At 41.8% G+C, this 15,221-nt stretch overlaps 1 protein-coding gene across 9 annotated transcripts in view; it reads right to left on the bottom strand.

Moving 5' to 3' along the window:
- The window catches only part of sh2b3 (SH2B adaptor protein 3), a 43,059-nt gene that overhangs the window by 2,599 nt on the left and 25,239 nt on the right, over nucleotides 1-15,221 (bottom strand). For all 9 annotated transcript variants that reach the window (XM_079368253.1, XM_079368254.1, XM_079368257.1 and 6 more), the window contains 2 exons: nucleotides 2,448-2,549; nucleotides 1,449-1,537 (listed from right to left, as the gene is read on the bottom strand). In XM_079368253.1, coding sequence (XP_079224379.1) covers nucleotides 1,449-1,537; nucleotides 2,448-2,549 — 191 coding nt within the window. The remainder of the gene's footprint in view (nucleotides 1-1,448; nucleotides 1,538-2,447; nucleotides 2,550-15,221) is intronic.

The following is a 15,221-nucleotide window of genomic DNA, read 5'->3' as shown; positions in this document are numbered from 1 at the left end:
TAGAGGGGACGGACAGACGTGTGCGAGCACACATGCACACATGAGAAAGGGAAGGTTGAAGAGGGAAGCTGGAGCAAATCCTGCCAAAATGCTGACTTGAGTTTGCAGCTTTGTGAATAACAGGAAGACAGGTCTCTTTCTGTTCTCCTCACTCTGTGTCGCTTCTTTTATTTCTTTGTCAAACATTTCACTCCAGAAATGAAGGACAGTTCATCAGCTCACCTTCAGACACAGGATGTTGGAAAGAAAGTGGAAATGGATTCATACCTGATCTCATCTACATCAGCAAACACTAAGCTCAGCAGTGACTCCTCTTCTGATCGCTTTTGTGACATCAGAAAGACCTTTGACCTACGGACAAACTTTCTTCTCTTTAAGAGGAATTTAAAACTTGTTGATGTGGCAGACGAGCCTGTTTGTCTGAATAAACACTAAGTTAGTGTGTGTGTGTGTGTGTGTGTGTGTGTGTGTGTGTGTGTGCGTGAGTTAGAGCATTCCAGACATCTGCAGAAATCAGAAAGGTCCTGAGATTCCCCCCAACTCTTGCAGAGACCTCCCCCACACTTCCTCTCACAACTGACACACACACGCACGCACACACACACACGCACGCACACACACACACACACACACACACACCGTGTCGTTTACTTCATTCATTGGTATTTTTCCTCCTGTATGTCAAAGAGGGCTCGATAAAGTCAGCACCTTCTTGCAGGTGAATCTGATTAAGCTGAGGTCGACTTGAGATGTGACGAGAAAGGAAGGGAGGAAGAGGGACATTAAATCAAGTAATGATGCTGAACGAGTGAACAGCCCCACAGCTTTCTGCACTTAACAAAAGCAGCTCAGATCCATTGCAGGATTACTTTTATTGCTCAACTCTCAGTTCTCTTCCTCCTCATCAGATGTGTTATCTCTGAAAGGTTGTGTGTAAATATTACTTTGATGAAGGATTATATCCAGGACGATTCCAAATGTAACAATCCCCAAACCTGCTCTTGTTTGCAGTGCCCTCGAGCAGGTATGTTTGCACGTGTAAACACAGAACTCGGCACAAGTAAACATCCAGCACGCCCACAAACAGCCAAAGTCCAAATGTTCAATATTTCCACTTAGAATCTCAAGGAAGAGTGCAGCATGAATAAACGCTGAGCCTCTCCTTACATAACCTGTGTTTGTTTCTGTGTGTGTGTGTGTGTGTGTGTGTGTGTGTGTGTGTGTGTGTGTGTGTGTGTGTGTGTGTGTGTGTGTGTGTGTGAGTGAGTGAGGGATGAAGGCGGGGCGATGGAAACATTTTCCATTTCATGACTGGTTTCCTTAATTGGCCTCACACACATGAACAGTGAGTAACAGTGTGTGTGTGTGTGTGTGTGTGTGTGTGTGTGTGTGTGTGTGTGTGTGTGTGTGTGTGTGTGTGTGTGTGTGTGTGTCGTTGCGTCTCTCACCTGTTACTGATGCATTCTTTGAGCTCTGTGGTCCACGAGCTGACCTGCTGGTCGTTGTCGGTCTCAAATATCAAACTCCCTCGATTAACCTGCAGAGACATGGTGGAGTTGAAATGAAGCGAGCACAAACAGACGCTGGGCTGCACTGCAGTGACCCAAGATCAGAAACAGAAAGCACACATGAACAGTGCGATGTTTGAAGCAGCTCTCCTTAAGACAGATTCAGGTAAAATGACATGCTAACAAAATCAAACCAAACCAGCCTGTGATGAGACATATTTGAAGAAATTAAGATGGCTTAAAAAAAAAGAAACAACAGGACAGGGAATAAAGATTAAAACATGTTGTATGATAACGTTTTTCAACGTAGGCTGTCCTGTTGTGCTGCACCATGCTTCCCCTCAGAGCAGAAAGAAACATGAGGCAATCTTGTTTTTTAATGGACCCTCTTTATCTTTTGTTTTCCTGTTTTAAGTAGTTGTTGGAAAGTCGACTCGGACATTAAAAGACGCTCCACAGGGAGCTCTCTCTCGCTCTCTCTCTCTCTGTTCATGACAGTACAAAGAGCAGACGTGTTCTGAATCGAGGCTTCTTCAGGTTGTCCCACTGAGCATGTGTTTTGGTAACAGGATAGTCGATGGTGCTAATAAGAGGAATCCAGAGTAAAAGCTATAATAATCCAAGTATTGTGTTTGGGAGAGAGGGAACTGGAACGTGATCATAGCCGGCTTTAATCCCTGCAGCTGTTTGAACTGCTTCAAACTCAGAACGTTTATTGAATGTTTTCTTCAAGTCTAAACCGACGAGCTCTAAATCAGGCTTTTTGTGGAGTTCTGTTATGAAGTGATGTGACACGATGATTGTCCCATTTCCTCTGTGTGTTGAATGGGGGCTGGAGATCAAAGACGGCGTGGACGTAAACAATCCAGTGGGCGGAGTCTGCAAAACTACGGCTGTTTCCTCTCTGATGTTAGTCATTCAGATGAAGCCTGAACTTACCTTTAAAACAAATGTGTTTAAGTTGTCAGGCATCTCCAGACGGTTACAACGACGGACCTCTTGGATATCTGAGCACAAGGTCGTCAGCTTGGGACTGGAGGCCTGAAAGACAAAAGGAGGAGAGGATGACTGTGAGACAGAGTCGACCGCTCGCATGAAGGAAAAATGATCAATGGAAGCAAAGAATTGAAATTTGTATTTAAAATATACAAGTTTATAGCAAGACATCACAGGGACTAAAAGGATAAGATATCATCCTTTTTGGACTTCTTTAGTTCTCTACATAGTTTTAAAAAGATGCACACAAAACTGGCTGGTAGAAACAACCTATTGAACTGGTAGGTGAGTGAAAACAATCAATTCAGAGGTCACATGGACAGTGCCATTGTTTTATTCTCTGGAGCTGCGAGGGAAAGCAGGGAAATGTCAGAATGAGACACGCTTGTGTTCGCACAGTTACATGGAGCTCTTGTGGGCCGTGTGCCAGAGTCGACCCGAGCAGACAAACTGTGACTTCAAAGAATGAACGAGGACATCATATCTGGGGAAGTTTTTGAAATGAGCATCTGAAATGAGTCTGCAGGTTTGAGATCTCAGCAGGCAGTGATCCAGACTGCTGTGCTCTAATAAAAGAGACATGGAGATACATTCACAGGTGAACACTCCGGATGATGAACCGGAGACTCGACTGGATACAGAAGGATGACAGACACATGCACTACGAGTCATACATGACTTAAAGAGATTCCCAGAGCCTTGGAGCCCCCATACCTCCCAGCATGACACACACACACACACACACACACACACACACACACACACACACACACACACACACGGATGATTGGTTCTCCATGTGTACAGGTCTGTGGCAGGCTGGGTCAGAGGCCGACTCTAAAATGAGCCCTGGATGACAGAAGAGGGAAAGACGAGGAACAAGAAGAGGCTTGTGTGTGCTCAACTCTTAGATGTAGGTTAACAATCAATATGAAGTGTGAAATATCACAAGTCGGATGACTGACAACTGAAAAAGATCTTAAGTTTAGTTGGTTGTGAAAGAAAAAAAACTCCTCCAAGAGCTAACACAAAGTTACACAGAGGTAAAGAAGGAGTCAGAGAAAATAAAACAAGCCTTTCAGTAATCAAATGTGAAACAGACAAAGACGCTGTAACTTTGGATTTGTCAATGGGGTTTTTCAAATATTCAGATAAACATTTCCATGCAGCTGTTTTCTCATCTTAAAAATGAAAATGTTTAACCGGAAACCCGGGTGTAATGTATAAATTCCACCAGGTGGTGTTTGTAGCACTTCTGAAAGCTGTTTGCTTACATGAGGTCAAGTGCAAACGTTTTCCAGTTAAAACTAGCAACAACTAATGCTAAAAGCAGCTATGCACAGTCATCTGCAGATTTGTCTTTGTCCTTATGTCAGTGTGTTTGTCTTTGAATAGCAGACGAGTAATTCCCATCCCTCCTGTCATGTTCATATATACAGGTACAGGCCTCACCGTGACGTCATTTTACAGCGTCTTCACTGAAACTACAGTAAGTGTGCGACGGTGTCTGAATGTGTTGCTTAAGGACAGCAGATCGTGCTTCTATCACACAGCCTTTGTGGCTCCAGCTTTCAAATAAACAGCACAAAGTGGAATTTAGCAAGATCAACATCAAAACCCCTATGGGACAAACATATGCAAGAGAGAGAGAGACACACAGACAGACAGAGACACAGAGAGAGAGAGAGAGAGAGAGAGAGAGAGAGAGGCAGAGACACAGAGAGAGAGAGAGAGAGAGAGAGAGAGACAGACAGACAGAGACACACAGAGAGAGAGACAGAGACAGAGACACAAAGAGAGAGAGAGAGAGAGACAGACAGACAGACAGAGACACAGAGAGAGACAGAGAGACAGACAGACAGACAGAGAGAGACACACAGAGACACAGAGAGACACAGAGAGAGAGAGAGAGAGACAGACAGACAGACAGACAGAGACACAGAGAGAGAGACAGACAGACAGAGAGAGAGACACACAGAGACACAGAGAGACACAGAGAGAGAGAGAGAGAGAGACAGACAGACAGACAGACAGACAGACAGACAGACAGACAGACAGACAGACAGAGACACAGAGAGAGAGACAGACAGACAGAGAGAGAGACACACAGAGACACAGAGAGACACAGAGAGAGAGAGAGAGAGAGAGAGAGAGAAAAGGTCCAGGGGGCGAGTGGCGTGAGAGAGCAGCGGCAGCGAGAGGAAACAGACGAGACGGTGAAAGACGAGGCGCTGGGTGGGAGAAAGGGAGGGATGAAGAGGAGAGAGCAGGGAGGATGGATTCCAGGGCTTTGTGCACCGGATGAGTTTGAGTCTATGTGACAGTGTGTGAGCCTGAGGAATGTCTATGTTAATCCTACACACAAACACACAGGGAAAAAAAAAACAGGAACCGCACACATCAAATTCATAGATTAAAACCAACTCACACACACTTGACCAATTTCCTCAGCCTGCCAGTGACACGAACAGACCCACTGTGAAGGGTCTTTGATTTCTTTTAGCAGCAGCGCCTTATGTTATCATTAAAACACAATGTGAAGCACAGATGAGAGGGATGTGACTCATTCAGTGAGATCTGAGTCACTGGATGAGGAACTGACTGACGACCAAATTGCTGCCACAGCTGAATTTCAGTCCGGTGTGAGAGACACGTTTCTTCAGTGTCAGGCTCAAACTTTTAGGTTTTTCTCATGACTGTGCCGAGACGAGCAGAAAAAACAAACAAAACTAAACAGAAAGAGCGACAAAGATACAGATCTGTGTTTTTTCAGAGGAAAGGTAGAAGGTGCAGGAAAGCAAGAGACCCACTTAGAAGAGACAAGCTGTTACTGTCAGAAACAAATGTTTCTATTAGACGTATTACCAATGATTTAAAAAGAAAAGAAAAGCAAAGTTTATGTTTCTTTCTCCGTCTTTAAAACATACAGTGACAAATCCACCTCGGAGAAGAATCTTTTTATTACAACACCTGGTCTTCATCTGTGGCAACTTTCTCTTTTTTTGTTTGTTTTATGAACCACAACGCCAAGAACAAAGGTAACTTCGAACATCAACTTCAATATTTCAGGCTGCTCGTCTCTGTTTGTAAACCTCACTTCCAAAACAGAATCCTTATTAACAATTTTACCTCGTTGTCCTCCTGTAAAAGACAGATTATTTCCGTTTTCGATGGTTGCAGGCTTTTCTTTTTAAACTCATCTGCATTGAGTTGTGTTTTCTTTGCTTGGTCGTATTATGTGGGCAGCAGCAACTCAAGTGAGACCAGAATAAACCGGATGTGACTCACACCTACTCTTTGTCAACTTGACATATCCTCATATTTCAAGCTGATGGCTTAAAGCGTTTTGCCGGCAGTTGCTAATTAACTCATCCAGACGTTTACGCAGCAAAACAGCGTCTAATCCCCGACGGATGAAACTCTGAAGTTAACTCTTTCTTTGATCTCTGGCTCTTCACCTGCCACAGAAATCACAGAAGTGGAACAAGTTCTTGTGTCTGTTAGAAGCATCTTACTCCTTGTATCATCGGCTCCTGATCTGAGACATAACGTGATGTAATGTGTGCTATCATGGTGTGAGTGATCCTGAGATCTCAATCCATCTTGTTGCATTAAAATACTTGACCTTACACTCGAGGTAACTGTAAGAGACGTTTTAAGCCACATTATTGTTCAAATAAATCACACATGTGACTTTAATCGAAGTGCTCGTTTCAACAGCCATGCGTCTTAAACCTTCTTCCAAAGGGAACGACACCATTGCAGAACAAACTGTTTGTATTTCCCATCTAACAACCGAACACGAAGAGGTTGAGTTCAATCTCCACTAACACCCGAACGACACAGCATGTGTCAACGCTAATCAAGTCTGTGTGTGTCTGTAATATACGAGCCGAGGGTGACTCATTGAGAGTAATTTATAGTGAGAATGTAAACACGTTTGGGACTGAAATCATCTTTGAGGAACCATGTGTGTCCGTGGAGGGGGAAAAAAGAAAAAAAGACAAAAAACAGGCAACAGATGTCTGAGAGGTTGAGCAACAACATAACAGGCTTTCTGTGAATTAACTCCATCAGGGCAGCAAGTTCAAGCTCCCAGCACATTTCCTACTTACTCTTTTTTCTTACGTGCATGTCACTTCTTACTTCAACAACACAAACATGATTACAAAGTGTGTAAGCTTTGTGATTGGTTTTCTCACTTTTTAGTCACATCCACACAAAAAGGCGTTGAGGACACGGTCGGACGAGAAAGACACAAAAACAAAGAAGAGTTGAAAAATAACACAATAGGCTCTTAGAAATATAGGATGAAAAAACGTCAATGTTTCATAAATCTTCACAAGCATCAATATCCCTTCTCCTTCTCAGTGATCAATGAAAATCAACTTCTTATCAACTGAGTCAACAGCACAGGCCGAAGAGCTACGACTCCTTTACTCACAAGGTTGACTCCAAGTCCTTAATGTGAGCAGGAATTCACTTTTTACTCCCAAAGGCAGGCAGTGTGGAGCAAACAGGTTTTAAACTTGAGCACCCAAAGTAACCTCATGAGACATGTTTTCTTTTCTTCTCCACGCTCAAACACAGCTTCATGGACATATAGAAGAAAATGCAGTGATGGATAAAAGCATGCAGTGAGCAGAGTGAGTCTGCAAGTAAACAGGAATCCATTCAGTATCATTCAGTGCTCATGGGGAACATTTTAATTAGTGTCTTAACTTGCTGAAAAGGTTCATGCAGAGAATATTTGAACATGTTTTTTGTCTCCTTCAGACAAAAAAAACAAAAAAACAGAACAGAACAGAACAAGGACATGATGTCAAAATATTGGCTAAAGTGAATACTTGAAAGATTAAAGCTGCGAGTGTGTGTGTCATCTGACTTAAGAATGCACTTTCTTCTCTTGAGAAAGTGTGACTGTTTTATCAACACAACCAACAGTATCAGCAGAACAGAACATGGAGCTCACGTTTGAACTTTCAGTAAATCATCCACAGAAGCACAGTGCAGTGTTCACCTCTCTCCTTCCACTGCTGGCCAGATAACTGGTAAAAACGTACTGGAGCTTCGTGATGACCTATTTCCTCATGACATACAAACGAAATGACGAGATCTCTCTTGAATTTCTCTTGAAACGCTTTGAGGTCGAAAACCAACTTATTTCTTCATGCCACACAAAATCTTTTCCTTATCAGCTTCCTCCAGCTCTTCATCAAAGCCGTGCCTTTACACAGAGGCAAGCCTTCAAACGGGCCTAGTGGTTAGTTTGTACAGAAGCCACGTACGGGCAGTCCTTGAAGCGAGCGGCCCAATTCCCACCTGTGGCTCCTTTCCCACATGCCATTCCTCTCTCTCTCTCTTTCCAATTTATGATTCTATCGACTGTCCCGTCTGTCAAAGAAAGGCGTTAAAAACACCGAGACAAATTCCTTTTTTAGTCCAGCATTTCAAATGAATGGATTTCAAGGCCTTTAACTGTAAACAACAACATTTAGACTCTTAAGCTTGTTGTTCAACAAGACAAATAAAAAGGTAGAATGAAGGAAATCACAATTCTCGCTCACCATAACAGACCATAAGACTTCTATTACTAAGGCTTATACATGGCCTTTGAATACTAATTCATTACTGTGCTGTTTGGATGAGAAGCATAAATCAGCTGACATCTGTTTTTTATTATAAAGATTTTATCCAACAACAGATTTATGCAGAGTTTAAAGCTGAGTGTGAGTCGTCATAGTGATGTTGTGACCCTGGATCGACTTCAGTTATCACTGCTGGTGCTTTTCATATTGAGTCAACTTCCACTACAATGTTTCAATGTCACTCACACACACGCACACACACACAGACACACACGCACACACACTGATTTATATTAGTATTATGGCCTACATATATTGAAGCAGATAACCTTTAATGTTGCCGTGAGGGGACATTCAGATATTTTACGCTGTGGTTGAAAATGCTACACACACATAAATTAAAATACACACGCTACACAAACAGGATCCTTTGGACATGCACTCATGGAGAGATGTCAGAGTAATGGGGCTGTCCACAGCGAGCCCTCCTGAGCTGGTGAGGGTTCGATGCCTTGTTCAAGGGTACCTCGGCAGTGATTGGGTAGTAAAATAGCATTCCACTCCATTCAAACAGATGAGATCGTATAGTTTTAAAACGTGTAGTATCAAAAATGATCAATGTACTGTAAATGTGGACAGCCTTAGTTTGTAGTGCAAAATTAATATACTCCAGAACGACCATTTCTCAACACATGAACTCATTTTACAAAAAGTAAAAAAAAAAAAAACACAAACGAACAGTGACGGATGAAACCAAGCGACCTCTCACCTACGCAGTCACAAACAAGTCTGAGCGCACACGCCCACACACGAGTGACACACAGGATGTTTGGAGTCCAAAATCATCTTCCCAGGGTCCCCTCTCTCAAGGCCGTTGTCGTGGCAACTGACAGACACAAACTCAACATTCCAAAACCCCTGTGAGGGTTGACGTTGCCGACGCCACACACACACACACACACAAAGGCAGCAATTTTAAAGACGTCCAATGCCCCCCCGTGAGGGCCTCGGAGGACGGGGAGACTTTGACCGTCACATCTGTCTGTGTTTCTCTTCTCTGAGATTCTTTATAATCATTTCTCATCGTCAAAAGCAGCCAAAAAACACAATCCTTCTGACGACAAACACTACCTATGAAGCTGAATTATGTAGTGCCCAGAATCTTTAATGTCTCCAGGAACCATTAAAAACATGAGTGAACGGCAGGAGTCTTTTCTTCATTCACACATTTAATTCATCTTAAAACTAATCTGCCCAAAGAAAAATTGCAAAACAAGCAGTTTCCCTCCAGCACTGATACATATCAAGAGCTGTCTTAATTCTCCAGTCAGGTGCTCATAAACCACCACAGAAGAAGAGGATACACTACGACATTAGAAGTGGTGTACCCATCAAATGAGGCAATGCACAAAATGTGCCAAAAAAAAAAAAAAAGTGAACATATTTCGTCTTTTCCTCAACAAACACCGATAAGCAGGCTCACATTTTTCACAGCTATATTTTGCATTTTGCTTGAAATGATGCACCAACATTTCTACCCCTGCCGTACTGAAACACTTTGATTTTGTAATGTGTTTATCTGGAGTTTAGTTGCATCTCACACTGTCTGTGATTCGTAGCAGCTGCCATTGTTTTCAAGTCCACACCACCTGTTGTTTGTGTCACACACACAAACACTGTCGAGGTCTTCCTGCAGGGACGGGGGGACAGAAATAGCTCGTCTGATTACATTCCACTTCTCATGTATTCCACGCCGAGGTGTCCAAACTTTTCTTCTGGAAAGCCTTTCATAACATTTAAAACCTAATTAGAAGAAATACTGCAGGTTGTTTCCAAAGACAGACTTGAAGTGAACAACAGTGAAGGTTGCTATAATAAAGTGAAATTTGGTCTCTTGGTTAGAAATGAAGTTTGTGCAGGATTAGTGTGTTCTGAAGATCCAAAAAGTGATTACATTTGAGAAAAGTCAAAACTCAAGCAGGGACCTTTTTCTGGCTTTCATTTTCAATGATTCAAATCATTGGCTTTCATCCAGAAAAGGCAGCTGTGACCACACCACACTGTCATACAGATGCATGAAAATAGAAACATCTTAGGAGTCTGTTTTACTTATAAAAGTTAAATATTGCCTTTCTCTGAAATACAATCAGCTCTTTCAGTTTGTTGATACGACTGTAGGATCTGTAACTACGAACGGTTTCTGAAGCCTGTTTTTTTTTTTTTATTCGTAGCAATCTTTTTAGTCAAAGAGAAAAACTCTGTTAGCTACCTTTGTACATGTCTTTTCTTGTGTATGTACAAAGGTGGAATATATGGCGCCAGCAGATCATTAGAACTGATCAAATTCACTTTCAGCTCTATCTGTGGCATCATCGAGGATGTGGGAAACGCACACACACACACACACTCACTCACGCACAAACACACATACATACACACACACACACACAAGCTGTTGGGTTACCAACACTGATAAAGACTAGCGTGTTCTAGGAAACGTGTCAGGCGCTGTCAGAGACGCAGCCTTCACTCATGAATAAATGTGTCAGTTCATCACGCTGCCCTCCTTACATACTTCTCAGAAATACTGATACACAAGGCCAACATGCAGAAGTTAAGAGAGCACACTAAAGATTCAAAGAACGAAGAACGCTTCCATGTAAATCAATCAGCTGTGGTTTTACACACAGAAAAAAAAAAAAAAAAAAAATAGCAAACCTGACAGAGCAGAAAAAGAAGAAGAGAAAGTGCTACCTTCTTTTCTTTGAGGAGGCTAAGTTAAGATATTAAACTTTACAGAACAAACGGTAAGGAGGCAGTCATGATATCTGAGAAGCGTACAGTGTGTGATAACATTGTTCCTTATTATGATGTATGATATAAGTGTGATGACTAAAAACATCTTCCCTGAGTCTCCTAAAGACACATGATGCGTTTATATTGATTGATTTAGTGAGCGAGGCTTTAGTGAGTGTGTAAGACACGAGCAGATTAACTTGTTGAATAGAATCAAACGTTTCACGCTTTGAATAGTATAAACAACAATTCAAGCTGCAGGCCTGAAGTCATTCAGTCAACGATGAAACAATCCGGCAGCCGTTCGGGGAGAATAGGTTCAGATGTTGAGGTTTTATGTCACAGTCTGAATCTGCATTCTTTTTGCTCATGTGTTATTGTAATGTGTTAGACTGAAGGTAAACAGCGCTTAGTGGAGCGCTAACAGTCAAACCTCTCTGCTCTCCAGCTTTCATCAAACTCCATTCTCCAACATGAGCGTCAAGTTAAAAAAAGAGACGGGGTTATTTGTGAAGGAGACAGCTTTGAAAGGTCATCAGGGGAAGTCAACATCATACCATACACAACGTGAGAGCAAACTACTTCTGATGAGAGATGCTTTCTGAATATCACTTCTTTGAAAATCATTTGAAGAACTCACGGTTCACGCTCCTGTCACTGCTCAAACATCATGAGAATTGGATGACATTTGGATAACGGTCTTATTCCAGAAAATATTCACGACTACTTTATCTCCTGATGAGCTGCAGACCTGACTGTGTGCAGTTTTTATTGACTCTATTATGTGATGATTGGGGGGGGGGGAGTCTTCTGACAGAGTCTTGTGAATATTCACACCAGTAATCAGCATATTGTTTTTGGAGAGGAGCGTTTTAAATGCTGAACTCCTCACAAACAATCCTCTAGGCACCATAATAGAATATAAGTGTTACAGACAGATGACGGCGGCTTTGGGAGTCCAAATTGCAGTGTGCCACTGCCTGCATGATATCTGATATTTGGAACGTCTCTGTAGAATAACAGTCTGAATGTTCACTGTGTGGTCCCTGATTTGACTCCAGCTGGAGGCTTCCTCTCTACGCTCTCCTCTCATTTACACTCATATCATTACTGTGGCTTTGCCATAAATAAAAATGGCCCATAAAAAAACATATAAAACACACCTTTACAAACTCTCTTTGACGGTGTGCATTTCTGTGGAAACGCTGTGTGCAGGTCGGATGAAAAGATAGTGCTGGTGAGATAGCATGAAGTGGAGGAGAGCAAATCAACCCACCAACACCGTTTTGTCGGCTGCAGTTGACTTTCCAGGTATTTCAATTTACTTCTAAAAAGTATGAAATGGAAATGTAAACATATTATAAAAAGGAGAGAAAAAAGTGTGTGTGTGTGTGTGTGTGTGTGTGTGTGTGTGTGTGTGTGTGTGTGTGTGGCTCATCCACGTGTCAGACCTCGCATGTGTCAGTTATGGGTGTGAGTGTGTGTGATGGTAAGTTAAGGGTGTGTTAAGTGTCCAGTAACTGTGCACATGTGGAAAAGTCTAGAAAAAATACGTAAATAAATGTCGGCCTTTGAAACACGATATCTGGATTCACATGAAAATCCTCAAAGTTGACTCACATTTAAATACAAATACTGGCTGGGTAAGACAATAATCACTGCTTGCAGCCTTTGATTTATAGCTATGTCCCACAGTGGCGGATATAACGGGCATTAACTCGTGGTTGATCTTTTAAAACTACAACAACCAACTTCCGAACCAGGCTTATGCCCAGAAGCTGGGAAAGAAAACTCCCTCTTGTCCTTCCTTTCACTTCTGCCCCTGTGCCGCACCATTGTCTCTGAATAAACATTACTGTGCAGATTTGCCCCCGTATGACTACACTTTCTAAAACCACTGAGCCAGAACCAGGTTTATGTAGGGAAAGAGATCTGGCCATGATAACTTTCCCAAACAAGAGTCAAAGCCAAGTGGGATTTGTCAGTGCCAGAGCAAACTCTAAATGTTTAAATCACAAGATCAAAAGTCACAATTTGCTTAGTTTGAAGATACAGCCCCATTGACAAATCATCTCTGCTGGCAATGGGATGAAAAAAAAAAAAAAAAGTTTTATTTTGAGAGAAAACCGAGAGGCACATTTAATGAATAAATGCTAGCTGTGTGTTGGCCTGTAATGGAAACCAGGCTCAAGACTTGCCCGGGGAGGAATCAGGGAGGGGGGTTTAGCAGAGCTGGAGATGTGACTCACAATAAAAAAAAAATAAAAAAAGAAGGGAAAATGAGAAAAGGAAAGAGTGGCGGTGCAGGGTAGAGAACAGCACAGATTCTAAACAGACTTTTAAAGTCAGAGTTTCTGCAGGGTTCACCAGCCTGTTTAATTCCACCCAGTATGAAATGACAATTTGAATCATCTGTGAAATGTTTAGGAAAGTTCAACTTTAAACACTTTTTTAATTGACTGTTAAACATGATTAAAACTAAGTACAAAGTGTAGTGGCATGTTAGGAAAATCCAATGATTAATTAACTACAAATGTAATTGTTGTTACATTTTGTCAAGCAAAAATCATTTAACAAACATTCGAGTCTCTAAGGTTTATTTATTATTATCACTATTTTCCTGTTGTATATCAAAATCATCAGACTTTACAAAGTTAACTGAGTGAAGAGATGATCATAGGAATAATAAATCACTGATATCATTTGTGCATTTAACTGACACTTCCCCAGGGTGCTTTAGGAAAGAGTAAGCAAACATCGAAAGTTTCACAGCTTTGTCCAATTCATTTGTCAACAAATTACCAAGCTGAGTGTTTTGTTTACAGCTCCACATTATTATCATGGAGAGCGCTAAATATTTGTAATTATGCTGTACAGCTTGACATCATTTCAGTGGGGTCCCATTAGTGATTGAACTACTTTTGGAGACGGTCTCAGGGGGTTACTTGATGAACTACAGTTTTAGGCACTCTGACTTTATTTTCTGGAAGTGGCTGCATGCCACAGTTCAGCTCAAATCATTTTGAATAGCTGCTTAATGCCCATGGAGCTCAGCGTACCAAAATGAAACTCAGTTACCTCTTTTTTAGTCAATAATCACACCTATAACTGTTTACACTACAAACATCAGCATGTAGATGTCATTGACTTGAGCTGGTAGGGTGCTTTTCCAGTCTTCACTCCCACTATAATACTACCACTAATAATGAAATATCATCAATAAAAAGTCACAGGTTGGACCGTGTGTGCTTCAGGTGTTCACAGGACTGCAGATGAAAACACAAACGTTACCTTACTGCACTTACACTAACATGGACAATGGCAAAATGGTGCTAAGAAAAAAAGAGAGTTTGCAGGTGTATGTGTTTGTGGTCTGAGTCTGTGTATGTCTGTCGCTCTGATGAAACAGAGGCCTGGAGAGAACTGTAGAGTGTTGCACAGCTTTTCTTTGGGGGCTTTCCAGATGAAGCTCGGCACTGTGGTTGATACACTTAAAAAGGTTCAACAAAAAGGGAAGGGAGACATTTACACATTTGAGATAACATGTACATATCTCCACATGTACAATATTCAACCATGTTTAATTGACTTGAGCTTATATAGAATGTTTTCTTATGACTACTCCAAGTGCTTTTACACTGCATGTCACACAGACAGACATGTTGCTCAGCTGGGGATCGAACCCTCGACCTTCCGGTTGAGAGACGACAAGTCTAACAACTGAGACACAGCCACCCTTGGTTACATTACAGAGGACATCTGACAAACATCTTGACCACATGACTCTAACCACTCGACTTCCTAAAGATGTTTCCATAGATTTTTGTCACACACACACACACACAGCAGCAGCATGTTCTGGAGCTAGAACATGGTCTACAACACATTAGACTTACATTACACCTCTACTGGCAGCTTTTGTAAAAGGCAAAGATTTCACAATGTGCAGTGATCCGGCAATAACTGACATACTGCAAGACAATCATATAATCATACATAGTGATATCTAAATGCCTCCAAAGAGGTAAAGCTCAGGATTCATGTTTTTATTCACTGTTTGGCCACCGAGGATTAATCTTTAACTTCTTTTTGACACTGTCCGACATAATCCCTGATTCTTCTTTTACGCTTATCCCGCTTTTGCCTTCTTTTCTGAACAGTTAAATTCTGGTCACACTACCATCATGTCATAAGTGGTAAATGATAAAGGGACCTGAGTTTTCATAGCGTTTTTTTAGTCTTCTGACTACTCAAAGCACTTTTACATCCACGCCCATCCTCACAGTGATAGCGGAGGTTTCTATGTAAAGTGACCAATAGAAGTAACTAATCC

This window comes from Symphodus melops (genome assembly GCF_947650265.1).
Source record: "Symphodus melops genome assembly, chromosome: 1".
NCBI lineage: Eukaryota > Metazoa > Chordata > Actinopteri > Labriformes > Labridae > Symphodus > Symphodus melops.
Note: the sequence above shows the minus strand (reverse complement) of the source record. Positions and strands in the feature narration are given on the sequence as shown.